Below are 24,042 nucleotides of genomic sequence, written 5' to 3' on the forward strand. Positions count from 1 at the left end.
AGATTGGTACAATTTTCAAGAAGTCATATGTACATTATAAAGTCTACATACATGAGAGGAGACCTGATAGCAGACCTGCTGCTACTGTATGACTTTAATCAATCTAATTAAATGATACAGGATATTAAACATCAGCGTTTTTATTATCACCACATGATGCAGCTTTAGTAAAAAAAAAACACATCTGTGCATTCAACGTCACCTTGATGTTTAAATTTTAAAAGGCCAGTTGTGACTTTACTGGTTCACGCAGATACTTTGATTACTCAGTTTTACATCGGACAAGCTTGTGCAACTTCTAAATAATCTTCATCTTAAACATCTGCTAGGTCGACATGAAGATTCCTCATTGGTTAAAAAATGCACCGTGGGTATTTAGATGTGTGTGATTTTTAGGATTTTATGATGTGGAGAACTCGGGATGAATCCACGCACATTTTCTTTTTATTATTATTTAATTTACACCATAATTAACAATTTATAACAACAAGCGCAGTGAGCTATGGTCTTATGTCATCGTCATAATAACCTAATTGGGCTATATCTCTAATGTGAGACATTGTTTGTGCACTGTAAAAACATTTATACTCTCATAACAGTGCGCGCACCCTCCCTTCGCTCTGTCCCTCTTGACTTGGTGACAGACCTAAAAGCCTTTTGTTGCAATCTTAGCCAATGGAGATGGATTACGACACCGGGCAGCTGAGATATATAAAGAGCCCCTTTTTGACCGCACTTGCACATTTTTCAGTGACACTTCTGAACATTCACACACCTCCATGGACTAAATTGTACAGAAGGACCCCAAAACAACCATTATACTACATGTGATCGGGCTATGCATTCATCAGACAGATAATTTGTTAACTTTCAATCAAAACAGCCCGAACCGAGACACACTGGAACGTACTTTTTTCTTTTTCTTTTTTTTTTTTTTTTGAAATTTTATTGCAAAATCTCCTGCTGTGAAGAAAAGAAGAAAAAAAAAAAAAGCAACTTTGGGGTGATCGTATTGGATTAGATGCATGTCACTGATTCCCTGCCTTTTGTAGGATAAGGCAAGGAGCGGCGCACATCCGAGAGGGGGGATATAAGGGGATAAAGCGAGTAAAAAGACTAGAAAGAGAAAGAAAAAAGTTGCATTGCCTGGTGTCCACTCATCGTCATGCCGAGGTACAACTTCTTACTGTGCTTGATGGTGCTCATCTCCCTGGGACAGTCGGGGAGCGATGAGCCCAATCTGCTGCTGCCTTCTGCCAGCGAGACGCCCACGGATGCCGGGCTGTCCCTGCTGGACGAGGACGCCGGTTCCCACGAGTGCTCCGCCTGTGTTTGGAGGGAGCAGAGCAAAGTGCTGAGACTAGAGACCATCAAGTCCCAGATCCTGAGCAAGCTGCGTCTGAAGCAGGCGCCCAACATCAGCCGGGAGGTGGTCAATCAGCTGCTGCCCAAGGCGCCTCCGCTCCAGCAGCTCCTGGACCATCACGACTTCCAGGGAGACGCGTCGTCCCAGGATGAGTTTATGGAGGAGGATGAGTACCACGCCACCACGGAGTCCGTGATCACCATGGCCTCTGAGCGTGAGTAATAGTTTACAACCCAACAATATTGTCTCCAAATGCGTCATGCGCGTAATTGCGGAGCAGATAGGTTCAAGTGACTCAGGCCTGCTGCGTGGACCGTGGAGCCAGTGGGGCTCATTCAAGTCAGTGACCTAACCTACTTTTTGAGATTCAGATTGGGGGTCCACTCTGTGTGTGTGTGTGTGTGTGTGTGTGTGTGTGTGTGTGTGAGAAGCGGACTGATACAATTAGACAAACGTCTCTGGTCAGCTGTTGACCACGGCTGTCAAAATAGGCTAGGGATTACGCGTGAACCTGATAAATCAATAATCAGCAGCATAAAGAGACAGACAGCTCCAATATGGCCTGATGGACTTTTGTTTTCATGGTGATGATGATGATGGTGATGGTGATGGAGTCTAATATTTAGCTGCTGAACTCCTCAGTCCACCTGCTGTCATGATCCAACTTAGTCTCTTTCACATGATTTTTCAGTGTGTGTGTGTGTGTGACAGGGAGTAAACGCATGACAGACCCGTTTGAACGTCAAGTGCATTATTAATGATAATGCAGCATTTGGCTGGCAGTCGCATCACTTTATCCTTTATGTCCTCTTTTTTTTTTTTTTTTTTTTTTGCATAAAGGCCCTAAAAATCTGGAGTTATGATCACGTCGTGAGGCCCTCTGATTATTGCCCTCCTAACAATTTGCTCTCGCTCTTATAGTTTCCCATAAATCCGCAGATAAACCGCAGGCAGGCCCCTTGGAGACATTTTCTAAAATTACTGTTGAACCCTGGCAGCTGTGCTCTATCGGTCTTTTATAGGAGGCTCTACCGGTTTCCCTGCTGTTCATCGCAGTGAGAAAAAGTGTGTCCAAAAAGCTGCTATTGTTCCCCTCATGCAGCGGCCCCCCTCGGCCGCACTTGCCTTTTAAATGCGAAGTTTATGGGCGCAGCTCGTTTTTTTTTCACCACGAGTACACAAAGACAGAGAATCACTTAGGGTCGAGGGGAGTGTGTGACCTTTTCCTGCCGAATCGCGGGGTTCAACAACATTTACACACGTAATATATTCTGCACAAGGCGGATAAAACACACTCCAAATAATCAGTTTTTTTTTTTTCACTCCAAGAGTGAACAAAGATACGCCTGTGCGCAGGAGACTTTGGCCTTATGTGTAGCCTGACATAATTAATCCCTCATTATAATATCTATCTATCTATCTATCTATCTATCTATCTATCTATCTATCCATCTATCTATCTATCTCTTCATATCTTATACTTTAATAACATATTACCTGTCCTGACTTTATCTCTGTGATCACATTTTATCAACCTTCCCCTGACATGTTGTAACTGCACACTCACTTGTCGTCTTGAATTTTATCTATCTATCTATCTATCTATCTATCTATCTATCTATCTATCTATCTATCTATCTATCTATCTATCTATCTATCTATCTATCCATCTTTCCTCTTCCATCATCCTTCGTCCAAGCCTTTTTTAAACCATGTGAACCCAGCGCATGTCTTCAAAAGTTGTTTTTGCTCTGGACTGATGCAGTCCATCCTAAAGGAGGAGGACAGCAGTGCACCAGCTGATGTCTTGTGTCTATCCAGGTGAATTAAGGAAGGCGCTGTAAAGCGTTTGATGTGTCATTTGTCAGCCGTTTGGCTTCATGTGGCGCTTGTTTTTTAGGACATATTCAGTGTTTTAGTGCTTCAGGTTCTGACGCTCATCCTCGTTTCCTCTCCATGTTTCTATTTTTATTATACATGCTCACAAACGCACACACACACACACACGTATAGGATGTATGCGACACATGCTGACCGAGTGGAGATTCTCTACAGTAACTTGCTGTTATCTCTCCCTCCTCATGTGCAGATCATCAATCATTTATTGGATTTGTTCCCTCCGGAAAGACATCCTCAAACATCTTTTTTTTTTTTTTTTGGACTTTTTGTTCCCATCTTTTGCAAAGCCACGCTCACACACGCCATGCAAAGTGATTTGATACCTTCTCAAGCCAGAAAAAGCCAGATTACGCATGACGCCGGCTTAATTGCGTATTTCTAACGGCCTTGTGCCAGCCAGAGGAGCTAATGACTGACATTACCGCTGTATCTGTCATGTTACAGCACTTCCTCTCTGTTCCGTTTGCCTCATCTCTTTTACGTCAGCTGCAGTTTTTATCATCTGCTCCTTCTCTCTCTCTCTCCCACCCATCACCTCCCCCCCTCCCTCCCTCCCGCCCTCCCTCCCACCCTCCCTTCACCACCACCACCACCACCCCCCCAACCTTCCTCCCCGTTAGCCCCCTCTCTCCTTCCTCTTCTTTTCTCCGGTACTCATGGAAGAGTTGAGAGAATGAGTGCATCTCTTTTTGCCTGTGGCGCCTTAGTGATCCCACAGGATTAAAAGTGCCTTTTTCTGTCTCTGTGATAGAAGGAGGACTTCAAACACTATTCCCTGCACACCTCGAACCCAATCACCCTTTTCACGGTCGTGCACACTGCCTTTGATGGGCCATGTGGGTTCACACAGTACATACTGAACTGGACCCATGCCAGAGTTGCTTCTTAGTATTCACTCAAGGTACGTGGGTGCCGCAGTGGGGGTTGAGAGGGTCCATGCTTCCTGGTCTCTAATTACTATGAAATTTCATGGAAAAGTACAGCTATTTATATCATAGTGCGGCACTAAAACATCTCCCTCCATACAGTGTGTTGTGTAGGTAACCGCTCCGCTCGCTGTTCATGCATAAAAAATGACTCAGTTCGGAGCCGTTTATCAGCTTCCACTGCAGCATCATGTGAACGAGTGGTGATTTTTATTAACAAATCTATTTTGCATTCACATATGAGCCCAGCTCTTTGCATATTGACTGATTTATGGGTGCAATTGTGCGCGAGCGTGCGTGCAAAGTGTGTATTCTTGCAGCTCAGTTTGTTTTGCCCGAGGTGGGGTGAGGATTTGACCCCACTAGTCTCCCATTTGTCACCTGTCCAAGACATTTAGTCCAGACCTTCCTCTGCCATCACTGACCTTCTCCTTTCTTTCTTTCTTTCTTTCTTTCTTTCTCTCTGTCTCTGCGTGGATGTTTTGATGCTGATTAACAACCACACACTATCCAACTGCTGGACCTGAAAATCTAAATTATTCAGCCAGAGCACATCAGGAAAATGTCTTAAAGAGAAGTCGCATCTCATGGTTATATAATCTCCTGTTGCACACGAACTTTAGTTTAGGTTGTTTGTGAAAAGCTTGTATTTGTCCTTGAGTAAACTTACTTTCTATGAGTAATTTTGATATTGTCCAGTGGTGGAGAACCAGCAGAGAGCAGCGCTTGCTTACCCTCCCTCCCAACATTTATTTCACGTTTAAATTTTTATTCCAGCGACACTACTGCCTGTCCAAAACATTGAAAATCAGCGACTATCTGCAAGGAAAACTTCACCTTTAAAGGAGGGAAAACAGAGGTTTGGGTCACATATGAACCATTTCATCTATTCGAGCGACTTCTCGCTTTGCTAAACTTATTTTATACCCACATTTTGGTCCTGTCCGTCATGACTGTGTGTAGGCTAACACCAGGAAGTGCTATACTGGTATTATTATGTAATCCTGTGAAAATGAGGTACATTCAGTTCAAGCACGGGCTTACACAACGCTCCAGTACATCAAAATGAACATCTACACACATGTATTCAGATCGACGCAAATCTCCACATGTGCACGCCTGTGTGGACACATAAGGATGCTCTCTCTCTCACACACACACGCACACACACACACTCACACAGTCACACACACACTCCAGAGAAAAGTTCTCCTATTGACAAAAAGGGTCACAGAGTTCACAGCTATGTGATATATTGGAAGAGGAGACTATTAACCTCATCGGGTCTCTTTCTTTGGCAGCAAAGACGAACCGGTAGTAACTTGAACACTTATCCCCCCACCACACACACACACACACACACACACACACACACACACACACACACGCTCACACACACACACTCATCCACTAACCACTCCCACAAAAAAACAAGTCTTTTATAGTGTTGACCCTATAAAAGGGTCATTTCCTGAAGGTGCAGGAACCATAAAAATTAAGAGGGAGAGCGCTAAAAGGACAGAGCAGCAGAAGTCGGACTGTCTTCAACTCACTGGCCAGTGTTTGCTGGAAGTTGATGACTATGTGAGGTTTTTATAGATTTATTTATTCCATGGAGGTCTCAGTTTGACGATGACACCTGTTCTCCCTGTGTAAGTTGCTGGCATCAGTTGAGGGAAAGATAAACTGTGGTGTTGAATTGTTTGGACGGCGGGGGGCACGAACCGGTTTGTTTAAAAAGAAGTAAAAAAAACGTAAGAAAGAAAGGTCTGTAGGACTGTAGAAATTGCACAACATACTGTCAACTTTATGGCTAATAAAATTTCAAAGGGACCAAAGTCTATTAATACAGGGACAAAATTTCCCCAGGACCTCAGGAATCTCACTCCTTCCACCCTCCTTCCCCTATTCCCACGCTCCCGTGTACCAGTCCCTGCAGCCGGCCTTTTTCTTTTGGCATTTGGGAATATGTTGCTTTGGAATTTAATGCATGCTTTATACCAGAAAACACTGAGAAGTTGGGAGAATTTATGTATGTATGTCAGAGGTATAGCTGTGCAAGAATATTTTTTGTCTCCCTATAAAAAAAAAAAAAGACGATCTTTCCTCGTGAGCACTGGTGAGCTCTTCGTTGCTTCTTTAAAGGATTTCAAAGAGTGTGATCGAGTTAGGTGCACCGTGGCTCATGCTGCGGGTATGAAGAGGGGGTGGTGGTGGTGGTGGGGATGGGGGGTGGAGGGAAGAAGAAAGTGAGTCCGCAGGGAGCAACAAGCAGCCCAGTCCTATCCTAAAGGGACAGAAATCATGGAAGGGTTTTATAGGTACAATTAAAAAGACCTGAAACAGATGTTACGTTTCACTAATAAAGGAAATAATTACTTCACACCAGTAATTAAGCCCTGTGTAGGGACATGAGTGAGGAGGAGGAGGAGGAGGAGGAGGGAGAGGGGAGTGAAAAGATAAAATGGAGATCACTGAAGGGATTATTGTTGATGGATGCGTTCAGGCTCTGTGTGGTCGTGTGCGAGGAGCTGCTGAGGATCAGTTTATGGAAGAGTCCATTAAATCTAAGAGGCGTTTAAGCAAAGGAAATGCTGCATGGGCATAATGCTGGATCCCATGAGGGTGCCACTGTGTCGGAAAGAAGCACAATTAACAGTGGATTACCTCACGATTATCTACATGAAAATTTAATTAGCCTCTTTTCTGCTACAAAGGAGAGCAGCCTTCTCGCTGTATTTATCACCTGTGGTTGTGTTTCTGCCGTACCCACATCACCCCAGGAAGTTCATTAGGGAAGTTGCACAGTGCCAAAGTGATTTCTTTAGGGACGAGAGCCAAATTCGATTTCTATAATGTACAACACAGATGGATAAAGAGGATAGCTCATAAAGGGAACGTCAGATATTTTTATGTGGAAACTGTGCATATGCAGGAAAAAAGCTTCCGAGGTGGGAGCGTCGTTGACACAATCTGGTCACGCTAACTTTGTCTTTAGAGAAAACTCTTGGCTGAGGCTCTGACAGATTTGGGTGGCTTCAGGGATTTTTTTTTTTTTTCAGTAGCTGAGTGTGCTCTAACAGGAGGACAAATATGGCACATTTAAGGTGATAAAACTAATCGGTGGGCGACGTGTGGTGGAAAAGTGTTTGGAGTATGTGTGGATATTTTTAAAAAACGCTGACCTGCTGGCCGCCCTGTTTGAGAGTGGAAAGTGAAGATCAATTTGTCATAGTGACGTGCATCTTTTACTGGATTGGGTGGATTGTTTTGCATAAGAGCTGACTAGAAGTTCAAGTTTATTTAAACACATTAAACGTATAAAAGTCTAGTGTGGATTAGATGGTGTTAGATGTTTTTTAACCTGCTTTTAGAGGCAAACATGTATATTCTGAAAGTTTGTTCTTAAAAACTAAATGGTTTCACTTCATGTTTAGTTTAGAGCAGTTGTCAGACTGCTATCAGAGAGTTTTATGATGTTTCGTATGATGCAAGATAGAGAGGAAGGAGTAATGCGTCATCTATGACTTGGTGAGAGAGATAAATGTGAGTTTCGTCTGCATAATTAGGATAGAAGTTGTTTTCTGCATGTAAATCATCAAAAGTCAGATACATGTGTGGCATGGAGCAAATTTCTCACCTTAGTAGTTGTACCTCCACGTTGGTCTTGCATTCCAGTAAACGCAATTGACTGGGAAGCCGGTGAGGGATCATGTCCTTGCTGATGCACGAGTGACTGGGACCTACATACATATGGTCTGAGGCAGCACGCAGTATAAAGACAGTATAAAAATGTTATTGCAAGCAAATAATCTCGATATTAAACCTTTAATTTAATGCACATTTTACATATTTTTGGCAATAAGACGAGGTTTTAGGGCTCAGTTAGTCGATAAATGAAACAAATTGCCATAAAACAACAAAAACGTGGCACCACCTACATATGTCGTATGATATGAATTAGGATGATGGCGCGGAGAATGTGTCTGATGCGATGCATTGTTACAGCAAGCTCATTGTTATACATGTACTGTGATATGAATTCATGGAGCTGCTCTCAGGTGGCCCACGTAGAGTTTGAGACTTGGTTCCTGTTCTGGATTTATTGATCTGTGTTAGTGTCAGTCTTTGTTTTTAATCAATGTTTTTATTCATAAAATGCATGCTCATACACGGACAGATAGATGTGTCGAGATTTGCTCCATCAAACAAGGCTTCTGACGCAGGTTATTGCATAACCGCCGAGAGGAAGAAACCAAGTGAACAACCAGTAATTTGTCTTTTGTCGATGTTAACTGACACTGAACTGAACTTTGCTTTCGGTTCCGTTACAGAGTAAACTCATACTTCTGTTTTGCATTGTACAAACGTTGTAATGTTGCAATAGTTCATAAATAAGTTGTAAGACCCCAAACTGACGCGTCGTGAAGGCCAACAAGGTGCAGATGAAGTTTTGCAGGATTCCTTAGTAACATTAGTTTAGTTGATGTGTCATCCTAATATGCAGCTCTTAAATCACAATACTCTGTGACATATGGTCAGCCTGTAAATCAAGTTTGTACCATCTAAATAATAACGGCTGAAATTCAAACTATATATTTACTCAATCGCCTCTCGAGTGTTTATTCTCTTTCTTCCGTTTTCCATCAGTCACCTCCGTGCTATATCCCTGCCGAAGCCATCGGGGGCTTCAACAATCTCTGAAACGATTATCTCACGAGAGGGTCACTGCCAAATTGAATGCCAGCAGAGACACTCGGGTGAACTAACACACTGCTAAGTTGCAGCACAAGACTGAAAGAAATAAAACAAAACATCCCCCCCAACAACTGAATCGTAGTCCGCTGTTTGTTTCGTATGCGTGAATGACGCCTGTGAACTTGATTCATCTGATTCAGATGTTTTTTAGAGGGTGGATGCAACGAAAAATGAAAGAAAATATAAACGTGAATAATGTCGGCAAGGAAGCCAAACAAATGTGGAATCTGTATTAATAACCACGATATAAACAAAAATCTGAATTGCTTCTTTTGATTGCTGGGAGTGAACAAAACTCGTCTCATCTTCCAAAGAGCAAAAAAAAACTTTTGTATTTTTTGTATTGCTGTTATCTTAGATTGTTGTTTTCCTTTAAATACATTTTAAATGCTACAGATATCCTTTTCTGTTCGTTCATGTATAAAAAAAAAAAAAGTTTGGGATTTAACTTTTAAAACCAGAGCTCCGCATTGTCCCGTGACGTTTACGTCTTGTATGTCTTGTGTGGATGCACACAGACACAAGCGGTGAGACCGCAGCATGCTTCCTGCTGTCCAGCTGTCCACCTTATTGCAGTTCACTGCACGCTCTTTCTTTTCATCCTCTGTCCTGCTGGAGATGTCCCGCAGGCATTCCCCCTCATAATACAAACATATATAACCCCTAACACTGAAAAACAATGAGCTGCTTGCTGAAGACATCAGTTTGGAGCTTGTGTATGTTGTGTGTTTATGTGTGGTTGCATGTTTCCGTGTGTGTGTGTGTGTGTGTGTGTGAGTGTATTCACTGAGCTAGAACAGGGAGCATTAGGAGGTGTCTTTTGTTGCTCCTGGGGGGCTACTGTGCTCAGTCCTAATAGGAGTCTTGTGCCTGCCATTGTCCCAGGGGAGGGCTTCTGAATGAGGGGGTCTAACTTCACACACACCCCCCCCTCCTCCTCCATCCCCAGCTCGAGCCCGGCCTCCCCCACCACCCTCGCCCGTCCCTTGGGACTGGCCGAGAGACAAAGAGGGAGTGGGGCTGGGGTGGGATGGGATGTTTGAGGGGGTGCACTGTGGCCCCTGTCTTATTAGAAGGGTCGTGAACGTGTCACGATGATTAATATGCCGAGGTGCGTGGGGATACCCTAGAGTCACATTTATTCAACATGAAGGCTCCCAAACACACACTCACCACAAAATGGCACATTTGCATTTCCCATTAAGAAAAGAAAATATAGATATATATGCAAATGAAACTCCTATATAGGTTTATACCATGATGCATTATCCATTTGGACATTAACAATAAGTGACCATTTCTCTCCCAACACCATTTCAGCTGCAGATTTTCACCTGATTGGCACGTGTACACAATATGTTGTCAGGAGTTTGGGTCAAAAAGCTCATTTTAATCATCATTTAGTTTACTTGAAGACTTTGCTGCTGATATTTGACAACATTAAATCTAAAGTTCTGATACGAGGACACGAAACACTTTTTAAACTCGCATATTAAGCTTGTTGTTAGGTATTTTTCTCTTTGGGTCGGGATCTTATAATCGCAGTACGTAGTCTTAAAGTTGTTAGCACATGGAGGCAGGATAGAAATCCTCATCCTAAAAAAAAGTAGAAACATTTGTGAACTTTTCTTTTTCAAAGAGAAATCTACCATTTCTGCCATACTGCCCAGATTTAAGCACCCTCACAGGCAACATGCGTTCCCTATTTATTGTATGACTACACTTTAACTTCCTCTCTCCATCTGTTTTCAACACTTTAACTGGCTCCCGTACCCCCTCAGTAACATTACTGCATTTGGTTATTAAAAGCATTTAATGCTGAAACGGGCCACAGTCATATTAAAGTGGACAGATGGCATGGTGAATAAACCCTTATATTCTATATGCCTCCCCTTAACATGCATGTATAGGAGGCTCTGGGCTTACTACAGTTTGGGACACAGGTACCCAGGGAATCCACCAGATGTTTGATTGGCTCACCTGCAGGCCTGCTGCGTGCTGGCAGTAAAATTCATGCTGCAATTATACCACAGGGAAATAAGCTGCTGTAATAATGAAGTAGGCTGGAAACATGAGGAGGAAAAGCAAACAAGCCTGTTTCCTTTGGAAAAACACCAGCCTCTGTCCATACTTACTTACTTTTACTTCTTTAAGCAAAATAAGAAGAGTGTTGTTACTGTATACGGACTCGTTTCTATCTGCACCTTCAGTTTGGCTGAGGAGAGAGGTGTTATTACTCCAGTAGGTGGTGCTGAATGCAAAATCTGAATTCATATCCTGACTGCAGGATTGAAATTAAGAGTGTTTAAACACTGAACTATAACTGAGCAAATTGTTCAGGAAATTAAGCCATAAAAAAACAGCTCTGCAGTTGCAGTAAAATTGCGCTGCTCCTCCAACGATAATGTGTTATGGCAGCAGGAGCAAAGTAGTTCAGGTAGAAGGATTAAATGTCCCATTGTGTTTTTTTTTTTTATCTTTACAAGCTAGCCTTGCACATTTCTTTTGCACAAGTTTTAGCAACGCCGTGCCAAGATGTGGGGTGTAATTAAGCTGCAGGCATTCATCCTTCACGGTGTGCCTCTTTACATGTGCACTTACAGGATCTATAAAGGCACAAATTGATTTCACCTATCAATGCAGGCATTGTTTAACATGACGTAGCTCATATGTTGTGCATGTGTGTTTAATAACCGGGGTCCTAACTGGATCACGGTGTACGGGCTCTGCTTCTCAGATTACTCCTTCTCAAGAAAGAAGGGCTCTGCTCCAGAAACTCAACCATTGTAGTAGCTCTGCAGTGTTTGGTGGCTTGTTTCTTTTGTTTTGTTTTTCTTCCCAAGAACCTAACAAGAGTGATAAAAAACCTGTTTGGAAAGGGAAAGCCGGTGTGTGTCATTCTCCATCTGCAGCGATTAAAAACAACAAAAAGTAGTAATCACAAGCAAACTGCAGAATCATTCATTCCCAGTTTTGTGCTGATGAGCAAACACAACACCACCCACGTTAATTGCTGTGACCCCAGCAACCCACCAAAAGGAACATTGACATATTGTTTGTCCAGCGTGAGACACTGTATAATTTACACTCACTAATGACTGTCCCAGGAAATACAGGCTGAAGGACCACGTCTGTCCCTGGCTTGGCCCTTATTCAACTTTCGCCCTCGGACTTGTCTAATGGATAGTCCATCTGTACCTCAGTGAATTCATATCCCTCAATGCATGCCCGTAATTCAATTACAACACTTGTTTAGTGTGAAAAAAAAAAAGAAAAAAAAGAATAACAAACAGCTCGGCGCGGTGTTCTGTCCTCGTCAATCGTGGTTTGATAAACAAATCACTATTGGCTGGAGGATCTCCACCCTAATCACAACAAAAACAAACTGTGGATGATTCAGCGCTGTTGTGTCTCTGAGATTTTAAATGATTCTCTGGTGGAGGAGAAAAAAAGAAAAGGCGTGTTGTGAAGAAAGACATATTACCATTGCCATAGGGTCGACCTTGACCTTCAAACTCAATCTGGCTATTAGGGCAGCCCCTCCCCAGGACCCCTGAGATGTAAAGAGGCTGACGGTTTTGACCCCTGATCCCATTTCTTAACTAGGCTGAGGTGCCAAATAACCTTTTGACCCAGGAAGCATTTTCAGGTTGCCTGAGCAACCCCAGATTTAGCAATGATTGACAAGTCCATACAGTTTTTTCTTTTCTTTTTTTTAAATCTGCTTTTTTTCAAATCGAGGAACAACAAGGCTTCTCTGCGAGATAAATGACGTAAAACGACCGTTTATTCGCTAAAAATCTGGAGTTGTAATATGTCAAACGTGCTCAGAGGAAAATGGGCAGATTAGATATTCAATTGTAGTCAGTTGGCGGCATTATTATGCCAGATAGATGCGGAATAAATTTCCCTTAATAAATGAACGCTTTACATGGAAATGAATGTATGAATGCAATGGATGGATGTCATTATATCAGATGGAGGTCTATGTAAATGAACCGTGTGCAGATTTGACATGTGGTGCAAATCACAGAAACACCAGAGCCGAAGGATTATGACAGGAATAAATCTGCCTATTTTAGTAGACGCCTTGTGTCCTTTTAATCCACACCCCAAATATATTTTCAACGCCCCCCCACCCCAAAAAAAAAAAAACTTGAGATGCTTTAATTTTGCTAGTTGTAATGTAGGGGTAGACCATTTTCATTATGATCGACCCAGGGGAATCTAAGGTTACCATCTGGCCTCTGGCCACCATTACTGATCCTTGTTTTAATATGCAAATGTATCTGTTTGTCCAAACCTTGATGTAATCACAAATGTAACCTGACTGAATTAACCAAACAACAGGACCATGTGCACATATAACGGACAGCCTTCATGCAGATGTTGCCAAACCGAGCAGTCAGACAGAGATTAAGAGAAATGCTGATTATCTTCTGTGGTTGAGGACTATGGACTCAAACTTCAGCTGTATCTGAAGGGTTTAAATCCTAGTTAATATTTATCACAGGAGAACCAAACTTCTTTCGGGGGATTGCATCTAGAAAGCAAGCCGCGTCGTATATGTTGACAACAACAGCAGTGTATTACTAAGCTCTTAACACTCTGTGTTATCACTTCTCAAGTGACGCGCAGATCCGTGGTCGTCTCATCCAAAAAGCTGCTTTCTGTCTCAGAGTCTCAGCACAGTTCACTGCTCCCTTTTGAGATTTCTTCTTTGTCACATTAAATACAGTGTTTCATGACTCAGCGGTGTCTTCGTCAGATACGGACGAATTAGACAAACTCGGGGTCACGTCACAGGAAAAATTATTTTAGCGTTTTTTCATCTTTAAATCATCAGCAGCTCTTCGTCACTGTGGCGAGGGGGCCGTGTGGCTCGAAATGTTTGGTGATGGATTAAAGCACAAAGTTAATTCAGAGGAGTCAGTGTGTGTGTGTGTGTGTCACTGTCGCTTGATTTATTTATTATTTAAAAAGTTGCTGTGTGAATTAATAAAGCTCTACCAACAGTCTGAGCTAATCGTAGTGACTCAGAAAACAGCTGATAGATTTTGATTCTTTGTACTCTTTTGGGAGTAAATTCACTTGTATCTTTAAAAGCCCTCCCTTGGCTGTAATAGAGAGGATCTCTCTCAGTTATGTGGCTGAATATGATCACAGTTATTACTGATATGTAAATCAGAGTGTCATGGTTCGTTCCTCTGCTGCATGACTGAGCATGAGTGCAGCTGTCTCTGTTTTGTTCGTGCAGGTCAGCTTAAATGTTTCATGGCCCATGAAGTTATACACTGAGTGATGAAAAGATTATGAACGATTATGTATTTGCTTTTCTAAATGCTCTGTTTTGAACTGTGCTTTGCTAATAAGATCCTCTGTGGTGGAGCCAATGATGCAGGAAGAGAGAAGAGCACCAGCACCTATCATTAAGAGTCAGAATAAAAAGGATAAAAGGCTTTTTATTCCTTTATTTGATAGTGAAGAGTAGGACGATGACAGGAAACGAGGGAGAGAGAGTAAACGTCCACAGTTTACTGCACATACGATACATATATTAATGTAACTGTCCTCTTTTCCACAGCGGAGCCACTGGTGCAGGTGAATGGAAAACCAAGCTGCTGTTTCTTCAAGTTCAGCCCCAAACTAATGTTCACCAAGGTGTTGAAGGCCCAACTGTGGGTGTACCTGCGACCGCTGCAGCAGACCTCCACTGTCTACCTGCAGATCCTCCGGCTGAAGCCCGTCACGGACCAGGGCAGCCGCCACATCCGCATCCGCTCCCTGAAGATAGAGCTCAACTCCAGGGTCGGCCACTGGCAAAGCATTGACTTTAAGCACGTGTTGCAGAACTGGTTCAAACAGCCCCACACCAACTGGGGAATCGACATCAACGCCTTTGACGAGAGCGGCAATGACCTGGCAGTTACCTCGCTGCGACCCGGGGAGGAGGGGCTGGTAAGGACCCTCAGACCTGTCCCAGGGGCAGGGGGAGAATCACTCCCATTGTAGATCATATTTATACAAATGCAAATTCATATTTGAATAAAAAAAACTTAAGAATCTGTATTAATAACTGGACTGAACTAAAATTTAACAAATAGCTCTGCAGAGAAATGAAGGAAGGCACGTTTCTTTCTGCCAGCTCTTAAAAATTTTGAAAAGTTGCAGTCACTATGTAGTGAGAATACAACACAGGCTACAATACTGATGTATAGAAATCTATCTTGTCTCGTATCCTTTGCGCTTTATGTTGTTTCAGAGCAGCAGAGTTAGAAAAGTTCCCAACCATGATGTTTTAGATTTCTGAAGATTGTTTTTCTACGTTTAGGGCATCAAAATCAACTTTTTTCAGAGAAAACTTGCTCATGTCAGATGAAGTGTCGCATTGAACAGCTGATTTGAAAATCAGTTTTTTACAAAAAGTGAAGCGGAAATGATTGGCACAGTAAAAGAGGGAGCATTTGTGAGTTGTTTCTTAAATTAATGAAAATCAGCAGCTGTGCAGAAGGAAGGGAAACAAATTAATGACTCAGCTAATATGACACAAAGTCTAAAAGGATGCATCATGGAGCATCCACCTGCAATAATACTAAAAAAAAAAAGCAGCCGACAAGATATTCTTGTAAAGCTACATTCACAGCCCAAATCACAAAGTCACACTGTAAATAGAATCACTTCCCTCACACTTATGTCACACAAACATGTATTTGTTGTGTTGTCGTTTAAAGACAGTGATTGTAAATCTCCACACACATAAAGATTTGAAGGATATGAAACCTACAGGCATGTAAATTATCTGCCTGAGATGGGACTGAAAACATCTCAAACGTTTATTTAGTTTGAACTGTTGGAAGAGATTTCTGAAGACGTAAAACTGAAGCACGCATCGCGTGTTTGCGACCTTGACTGCCGTCATCACAGCACAACATGTCAGTCATGACTCTATATTTAGTTCAGTCCAGAGAAAACACAGCTGCTTTGTTTGGAGCAGCCTCCACCAAAGTCATCGCCACATCCTCTCCTGCTAACTAAGACTGTGTGTCGCACATTTTATGTTTCATAGTTATGAATCCTAAATTAAATGTTTATTTTCTTTCCATTATAACTAAAATTATCCCCGTATGAACAGTTATATATTAAAATTAAGTAGAAACAGCTGAGGCGTTTTAACCTCAGGCTGTGGATCATTTATCCTCGTGTTTAAAGGATCCTCCCGGGCCTCTGAGAACAGGATTTTTATGTCTAATGTAATGGATGGGGTTTGCACGGATGAGTTCAAACTTCAGTGTTAAAGCAAAAAACCATCCGTGAACCATTAATCCAGTGAGAAATCTCAGAGTCACTGCAACTGACAGTTACGTACAACATCTATGTTGAATTATGTAGGCCACTCATCCCAGTTAGGTAACACCAAATATTTACCAAGTGGTCATTTGGGTCAGATCTTCACAACACATATCAGAGGTCAGCTCTGGTGTCTTGGCCAATAAATCGCTGCCCTCTGAGCACACAGCAGTGTGCAATATTATTCTTGAACGAAAAAAAAGGAAAAGATCAAAAAACACAGGCAAGTGTACCAAAATAAAACAAAACACAACAAGCAAAGAAAAAGTCAAACTCTGCTTCTCCCTGATCCTCTGGGTCTTTTTTTTCTGCAACAAAAGCCCTAAAGGCCAAGCTGACATGGTCTCACCCCAACGGCCTTTCAGCTTATTTCCTCTTTTGAATGCGTCACAAAAAACTGTGCTCGAGCCCAGCTGGAATCACTGTGGGGAGAGGAAGGCTTTGTAAAACAAACATGATGGAGTAAAATATTTGATCCGCTTGCTTTGCCCAAAGGTCAAGGTTATGCTAGCCTGCAGATGACCTCCTGGGTCAAGGATCAAACCGAGCATACAGAGTCAGCCATCAACGTTAGAAAAGCCTCGTTTCTATCAATGCTCTTTGAAACAGTGCTCGGATGGCACATTGTGTTCCTACTTTAAAAATGAAGAATTAATTCATATGTTTTTGTGAAATATCAGATGAATTTTAAGCAGTTTAAATCATTTTCTTTGTCGCATGGACTCTTTTCAGGTTGTCTCGCAACTGTTAGTCATGTTAAGCTAAATCAGAGAAATCTTTCAAGACCACCTGGTTGAGGATAGACTAAAACTTGGGGCACGGAGGCCCAGGTGCTAAGATGTTGTTGCCATGTAAACACAAATGTTATAAATTGGTAGAAATCCTGAAATCCTCTTCAGTGGAAATCACTAGATACTGTATTTGAATTTACATTAGTGAGGAAATGTTTGGTGAAGAGTTAAAAATGTTGTATTATTCAGTTTTGAAACAATTTTGGTGTCGCATGTGGTCAAAAAAAGAAATCAGACTAAATCAATGTAATAGATTACACAAGATGTCTGCTGTGAAAAAGATCTATCGTCTGTCATCATGGTTACTGATCGGATCAGATCAGATTCTTGGTTAATCGAGTGTCAGCATCACATAACATGAAGTCAGCGGGTGAAGTTTATCAGTTTGGCTTCTTTTGCTCTGGTTTCAAGCGTCATACAATATTTAATTTAATTTAGAATTGAGGTAAATTAATAAAGTGAACTACTCGGTATGATAGGAAACTAGGTGCTGTGTGCATTGTTGTGTAACTAGTTGTTCTATTCAAGTGTTTCTGTAAGTCAGGACAGTGATGTGACAGTGAGCCAACATAAACTATACCAGGACATCAGTAATTTTAATATTTACACCTATACTGTATGTCAAAATGTTGTCAGTTTGTAGTGTATCATCAGTTTGTGTTTGGACAGGAATTATTCCTACACGTGCGCCAGCTGCCTCACATAAATATTTTCATATTGTTTACTGGCAGTTTTCCTTTTTAGGATATCCTCCTTTTAATGTAAGTTGATGTGGTTTGCTTTATTATGTGACAGAGTAGCTTAAGGAAGCTCAGTCTCAACAATGAAGCTGAATGAAAGTAAAATAGTTTGGTCAACTTGGTTGTTTTGCTTTGAAGGATTTCGTAAAGCTCAAAAGAATGTGAAAAGTTTTTAAGTTACTCTCTTTTGTAACATTATCTGTCTTACAAAATATTCGTCAGTTGATTCTGTGTTTGTAGGTTCCCTTGTTGAGATGCAGTCCTTCTCAGTTCATCAATGTTTTGACCTTTGTGAAGCTCTTTGCCCTCATTAGCTTGACACAGATACGATGTGTCATCGTACTTTTTTTTCACAGCAGATGTTTTGACTTCCAATAGTAAGAAAAACACATTTTAATTAAATTAACAATGGCTTGGTTTTATCTTAATGTCCCAGTGAACCTTTATACACATAGCAGAGCCCTAGAACTGGTGAAACTAAACTAAAACTCACAGCAATTATTAATGTTATTAATTACAGTTAATAACCAACTGATCCCTCTCACTCCAGATCACCTGTATTCATCTTTATTAACGACATTTCAGTCTACAAACCTTCGTAAAGTCAATTATATGTCACTACAATAAATCAATAAAAGAAATAAATGTTTGTTTGGTCATGAAAATGTTAAATATCACAGATAGATGAACATTTTGGGGCATTTTCACCTCTCAACAATTTAGATAAAGCACAGAGCTGATTACCATAAAGACTGGAAACAGGGGGAAACATTCAGCTCCTGCAAGCACGTTTAAAGCTCACTGAGTAACTCAGTGTTTCTCATCTGTGCACAAACAACACTTTGAGGGTTCAAGGATACATGCAGTCACAATTTTCTTGGGAGTAACTTCCTAGAGACTTTGCTGTGAGTTTGTACATTGCTAGTTCCTTAAGTTGTTGTTCAAACCAACATGTCAGATTAGTTTTAGAGGTGTTGGCGAGCTGCTTGCTGTCTCTAAGCTAAGCCAAGCTGATAACTCCATGGTTAATTCACAAATGGGAGCGTGGGATTATTCTTTTCATCTAAAAAAACAGATAAGCATATTTTCTAAAATGTTTAAGTGACATTAAGTTGTGTTGTCATATAATTCAGATGTTATTGAATGATAGGTCAGCCATGATGCTGCTGTTGTTCTCTTATAACCACCTCTTTCTCTCTGTCCTGCCTCTCCTCCCCCTGATTCCAGCAGCCGTTCCTGGAAGTGAAGGTTCTCGAGACAACCAAACGTTCTCGAAGAAATCTCGGCCTGGACTGCGACGAGCACTCCACAGAGTCTCGCTGCTGTCGCTACCCTCTGACTGTAGATTTCGAGGCGTTCGGCTGGGACTGGATCATTGCCCCCAAACGCTACAAAGCCAACTATTGCTCCGGTCAGTGCGAGTACATGTTCATGCAGAAATACCCGCACACCCACCTGGTGCAGCACGCCAACCCCCGAGGCTCCGCAGGGCCCTGCTGTACCCCGACCAAGATGTCCCCCATTAACATGCTCTACTTCAATGACAAGCAGCAGATCATTCACGGCAAAATCCCAGGGATGGTGGTGGATAGATGTGGCTGCTCTTAGGCTGCAGGGGAGACGCACACTTGTGTACAGCCACCATCGCATCAAACCACCCAAAACCTTACGGAGCTCTCCCCTGGCACCAGAACCCATTCCTTGGCACCAGATTTCACTTTTTGCTCAACCACAAAATCATCCCACTGGGTTTCCATTTTTCCAGTAATTAAATTGATTCTAACTGTAAAAAGAAAAAAAAAAGAAAAAAAAAAGTTATAAATGAAACATGAATCAAAAAAAGGACTGAGTGATGGAAATGCAGTACATTATGAATGATTTAAAGAGGTTGTCCTTGTGGAGCAGCTTCAGAAAAAACGGTAAATGAGACAAAACTATGTTATAGAGTATGTGTTAGTTTTGTGGGTTTTTAAAGATTTTGTTTGGTTTTTTTTAAAATGGCATCTTTGTGAAATGTCCAAGTTAGTGGATTATTGAGATGACAGGAGACATAAGCATTTACAATATTTTTAAAAAGCAATTTCAATCCTAAGGTGAGTTTGGAAATACTTAATTTCACAGATACACTTACTTACGGGTGAGATTTGATCCACAAAAACGTTTGCAAGGGGGCATGATTAGAATTATTTTTGCAATCCATCACTTTAACAACAACAACAACAACAAAAAAGAGAACAAAATCCATGCTCATGTGAGGAGGGTTAGAAATACTATAAATCCAAAATTTTGTTTACAGATGTTTAGAGATGTGCTCTAGAGATGTAAAGTGTTGAGGAGATCCAAAACCAAACCTATACCCTCTATTAATGTATAACACCCCAGTGTGACATTCTCGAGTATCTACGAAACCTTTCACAGTTACTTTGATCTTTTTTTATTTGTAGTCTTGTAAAACTCGAAAAAAGAAAAGGGAGAGAAGGCGTTATGCTATTTTAACTCTGTCTTTCAAAGCGGATAAATAAAAGCCAGTATAGCTATTTCTGCCATTCTGCAAAAGTAGATCATACAAATTTAGGTTTTTCACTTGCACACACTAAAGTCGAAACACAGTATTGTAATGTAGATGCACTCTGAAGTCATTCGGCACCGCCTGGGAGAGGAGGAGGAGCAGGGTCCTGCAGGATGACGGGAACACGACAGGTTTCCTTTCTTCTGTGTGACAAAGGAAAATACACGTTAACACCTTCGACTTTTGCATTAAATGTTTAAAACAGAGAAGTAAAATGCACTGTTTCATAACTTGAAGAGGCCACGGGGCTGAGCATGTAATAACAAACAGAAAGCAGAATCCTGAAATTTAAAACATGCAAGGGTGTCAGTATGCTCAAATGTTCACCCTGCTGTAAACCTGAATGAATTATTGAGCTGAAAAAATAGCGCAAGACATGACTGCAGTATTATCACTAGACGTTTACACACTCATGCGTAGAACGGCGTTCAGATCTGTGTCAAAGATCCTTTAACTGCAGTACTGTACTCAGAAATAATAGCTTTTATGAATCACAACAAACCACATAACGTGCAAAATAAAAAAAATCAAGAGAATGTAACTCAACCGCTGACTTTACTTTAGAGAACAATATGATTGCGTTTAGAAATGCCCCCATTACACCTCGACCGTATCATCATTATCATAACGGAGAAAATATTGTTAGTGCTTGAACACAGAGTAGATTAGTACGCTTGAAGTCTGTCTTTGTCTCCTGGATGTCAAAGCAAAGATATCCTTTTGTTGTAAACGAAAGCACTATGCTGTTGGATAAAGGAAGAGCCTTCTGACATTATATATAAATGATATATGTATATATTAAAAAAAAAAAAGAAAAGAAAAAGGGGTACAAAAACCTTTTTTTGGGGCACTCTACCTTACCAACAATAAATTTTGCACTATGGGACGTTCATGGCGTGAGGAGGTAAAGTGTTGTTTGTGTTTTACCAAGCACAAGAGAGCTTGTACAGTATAGGATTAAAAAAAAAAAAAAAAAAAAAAAACTATTCAAGCTTCTGGTGATAAACCATAAAAATAGAAAAAGGTTATCACTTCTTTTTGATACCATCACGCTTTCCTGACTTTTGTCCGAAGCGGGGGCCTGTCCATACACTCACACACTTCTATCCAATCTGGAACCTGGACGTACTGTACCAGCGGCCTGAAAGGCCTCCTTGCCCACTTTGGGTGATAAGTCATTTGTATAATAAGTGTCTGGATTAATGAACATAGAATGCTTTAACTGGAAATGGCCCGCCCACCAACTTTAATCTGTTACCATGTTAGAGAGACTACGTCCTTTTGACTTAAACAATGTGTCGACTGGCTTTTTTTTGCGTGGACACGTTTTTGCCTTTGTGTGTATTTTAAGTGAAAGCACCCATGTAAGTACTGTATGGGAGGAGTATCCAGGGATTGTTAGCCAAAGTAGAGGATGACATGTTGTGTGCTGTAACTTTTGTGATCGCAGGAATATGCTAGAACATTTCAAAGGAAGGAGGAAAAAGCTGGTTTAGGGGCAGTGGTTGGAAATAATTAAACTGGTCAATTGTCTATTTATTAATATTAATTACAATGCATTTTAAAGTCTGTCTACCTCACTTTAGCCTTCTAAAAACCTTGCTTTTTTTAAAAAAAATTGTCATCGATTAATCTGTGCAAACATTTAACCCATAAGGAACCCCCACCCCCCCCGTCCCCAACCTCCATCCACCCCGCCCCCCCAAAAAATGTAGATGAAAAACCACAGGGTCCCCTTGCTCTCAGGTTCAGATTGAGTTATTGACAGAGTGACTGATGGTAGCGGCTCTGGTAAATGTGTGGTCAAAAGAAATAATTAGCTGTGCCCACATCTATGGCTTGTTGAGAAGTTGCATTTTGAATTTTAGTGTTTGTATACTGGTATGTGTGAGAGTGTTTTCATATAAATATATGAGAGTAAGAAATCTCTATGTAAATACCTACCCAAATGTTGACATTTATCATGTTTTGGACAGGTTCACCGCTTCTAATGTTTTTTCTCACTTTCCCCCCTTCATTCCTCCGTTCTTTGTGTAGTTTAAGAAGAAAAAAAAATCACCCCATCTTTGTAGTTTAATGGTTGTGCATATGAATAACTGTTCAATTGTTATTTTTGCCTTTTGTTGTTTATTTACTGTCATTTTTCTTTTGTACAATAAATCATTTATTTAGCTTATGAGATTTGTTGTTTATTTACTGAATCATCTGTTTAACTCAACCTGCTCCCTCACAGGACCGGTACACACCAGCTGAACTATGGATCACATCAAGTATTTTTTATGTATTTCAGCTCATTGGTATTTATTTTTTTTTAGCAAAATAAGTTCTGATATGAGAACGTTGGACACAAACACACCGAATCTTCATATCTGCAGCATAAATAAAGGGAAGTTTGGTAACACACTGTTATCTTAACTTAAAAAGGGTCAGTGTTGTGTCAGTGGTGGGTTCACAGCTTGTTTAGTTTTCTATCCTCAAGTGACCAATAATCAATTATGAGATGTTGTTTCAAGAACGAACGTCTCATCTAGTAGCTAGGAAACGTGCAACTGTAATATTAGTTTTCTCCAGTCAAAAGAAATCAATCATTTAAAAGCCGAAACAAAAATAAGAGGAGGCCGATCAATTTACCCAAACTTCACTTTGTGTATATGTGTTTCCAGTGAGACTTCTGCCTGACATCATTTGCTCTTATAGCCTGACGATATTTTGTAATTTGAAGTTTTATATTTGTTAAATATAATTAAAAATCTTAACAGTTTACCCCATAGTCAAACAACCATTTGCTTCTTTCTTTGTTTACTCCTCGATCTAACCCAGGTCATATATTAGAAAGCTAAGGTAGTGTTTAATTTAACTGAGTGCAAATGTTCGGCATCGCATCCCACAGACTTCTTACATAATGTTATTTACACTGACTGCCAGATGTTTATGCTAACAAACTAACGTTAATATATGAACTGTTCAGTGTTGAGAAAAGAATAATGTGCAAACGACACTATTTGATATAAACAGTGAGGCTGCAACCTAATTTAATAAATCACTAGTTTGACCAACACCTGATGCAACCCTGTCCAGTTACATTTTGTTTTATAGGAACTAGTTTACTAAACACTTACTTTAAAGCCAGTTTAATGGCAATAGCCTGGATATTAGAAATACTAACCAAAAAAATGTGACAAGGAACCAAAAGGTATGTGAGTATGTTTTTGTATTTGATCAACTTGAACGATTTCTGGGTGGAGAAAACATTATTTATGGCTTTGTAATGAATCACTGGAATCCAGTTTTTAATTGGACAATGTAATCTGTAAATTAGTGTCACACCTTGTGACGCACACACCGTCGCACTCACACACCACTGGTGGCATCTTGAAAAACAGTTAAAGGCAGCAGAGGTGGCAGGAAGCAGATTCACCGTGAGGCTAATTGGTGAAAGAGAGCATTCAGGGGACAAAGGTTTAGTGTTGGGGTTTGGGTTGCCATTATTTGGATGTCATATAAGATCCAGCCTGACCCAATTAATATGCCACCTGATAGGAGGGCCTCTCATCAACCTAATTTAGAGAATCAATAGGGAACAAATGAGAGTGAGAACGAAGCTCTTTACGGATGCAAACAGACAAAGACCACCCAGTACAAGCTT

General features: G+C 41.0%; 1 protein-coding gene across 2 annotated transcripts; it reads left to right on the forward strand.

Annotated features, from left to right (window-relative positions):
• Positions 1 to 203: 203 nt before the first annotated feature.
• gdf11 (growth differentiation factor 11) lies at positions 204 to 21,379 on the forward strand. Of its 2 annotated transcripts, none has more exons than XM_010753450.3 (3): positions 204 to 1,580; positions 14,534 to 14,907; positions 19,055 to 21,379. In XM_010753450.3, the coding sequence occupies exons 1-3, from the start codon at positions 1,166 to 1,168 to the stop codon at positions 19,433 to 19,435; spliced, it is 1,170 nt and encodes a 389-aa protein (XP_010751752.1). In that variant the 5' UTR covers positions 204 to 1,165; the 3' UTR covers positions 19,436 to 21,379. The 2 variants fall into 2 exon arrangements, with proteins under 2 accessions (XP_010751752.1, XP_019132283.1); XM_019276738.2 differs by having other exon boundaries at positions 600 to 1,580; positions 19,058 to 21,379.
• The last annotated feature ends 2,663 nt before the right edge of the window (positions 21,380 to 24,042 follow it).

The sequence above is a fragment of the Larimichthys crocea genome, chromosome VI, assembly GCF_000972845.2.
Source record: "Larimichthys crocea isolate SSNF chromosome VI, L_crocea_2.0, whole genome shotgun sequence".
NCBI classification, from domain to species: domain Eukaryota; kingdom Metazoa; phylum Chordata; class Actinopteri; family Sciaenidae; genus Larimichthys; species Larimichthys crocea.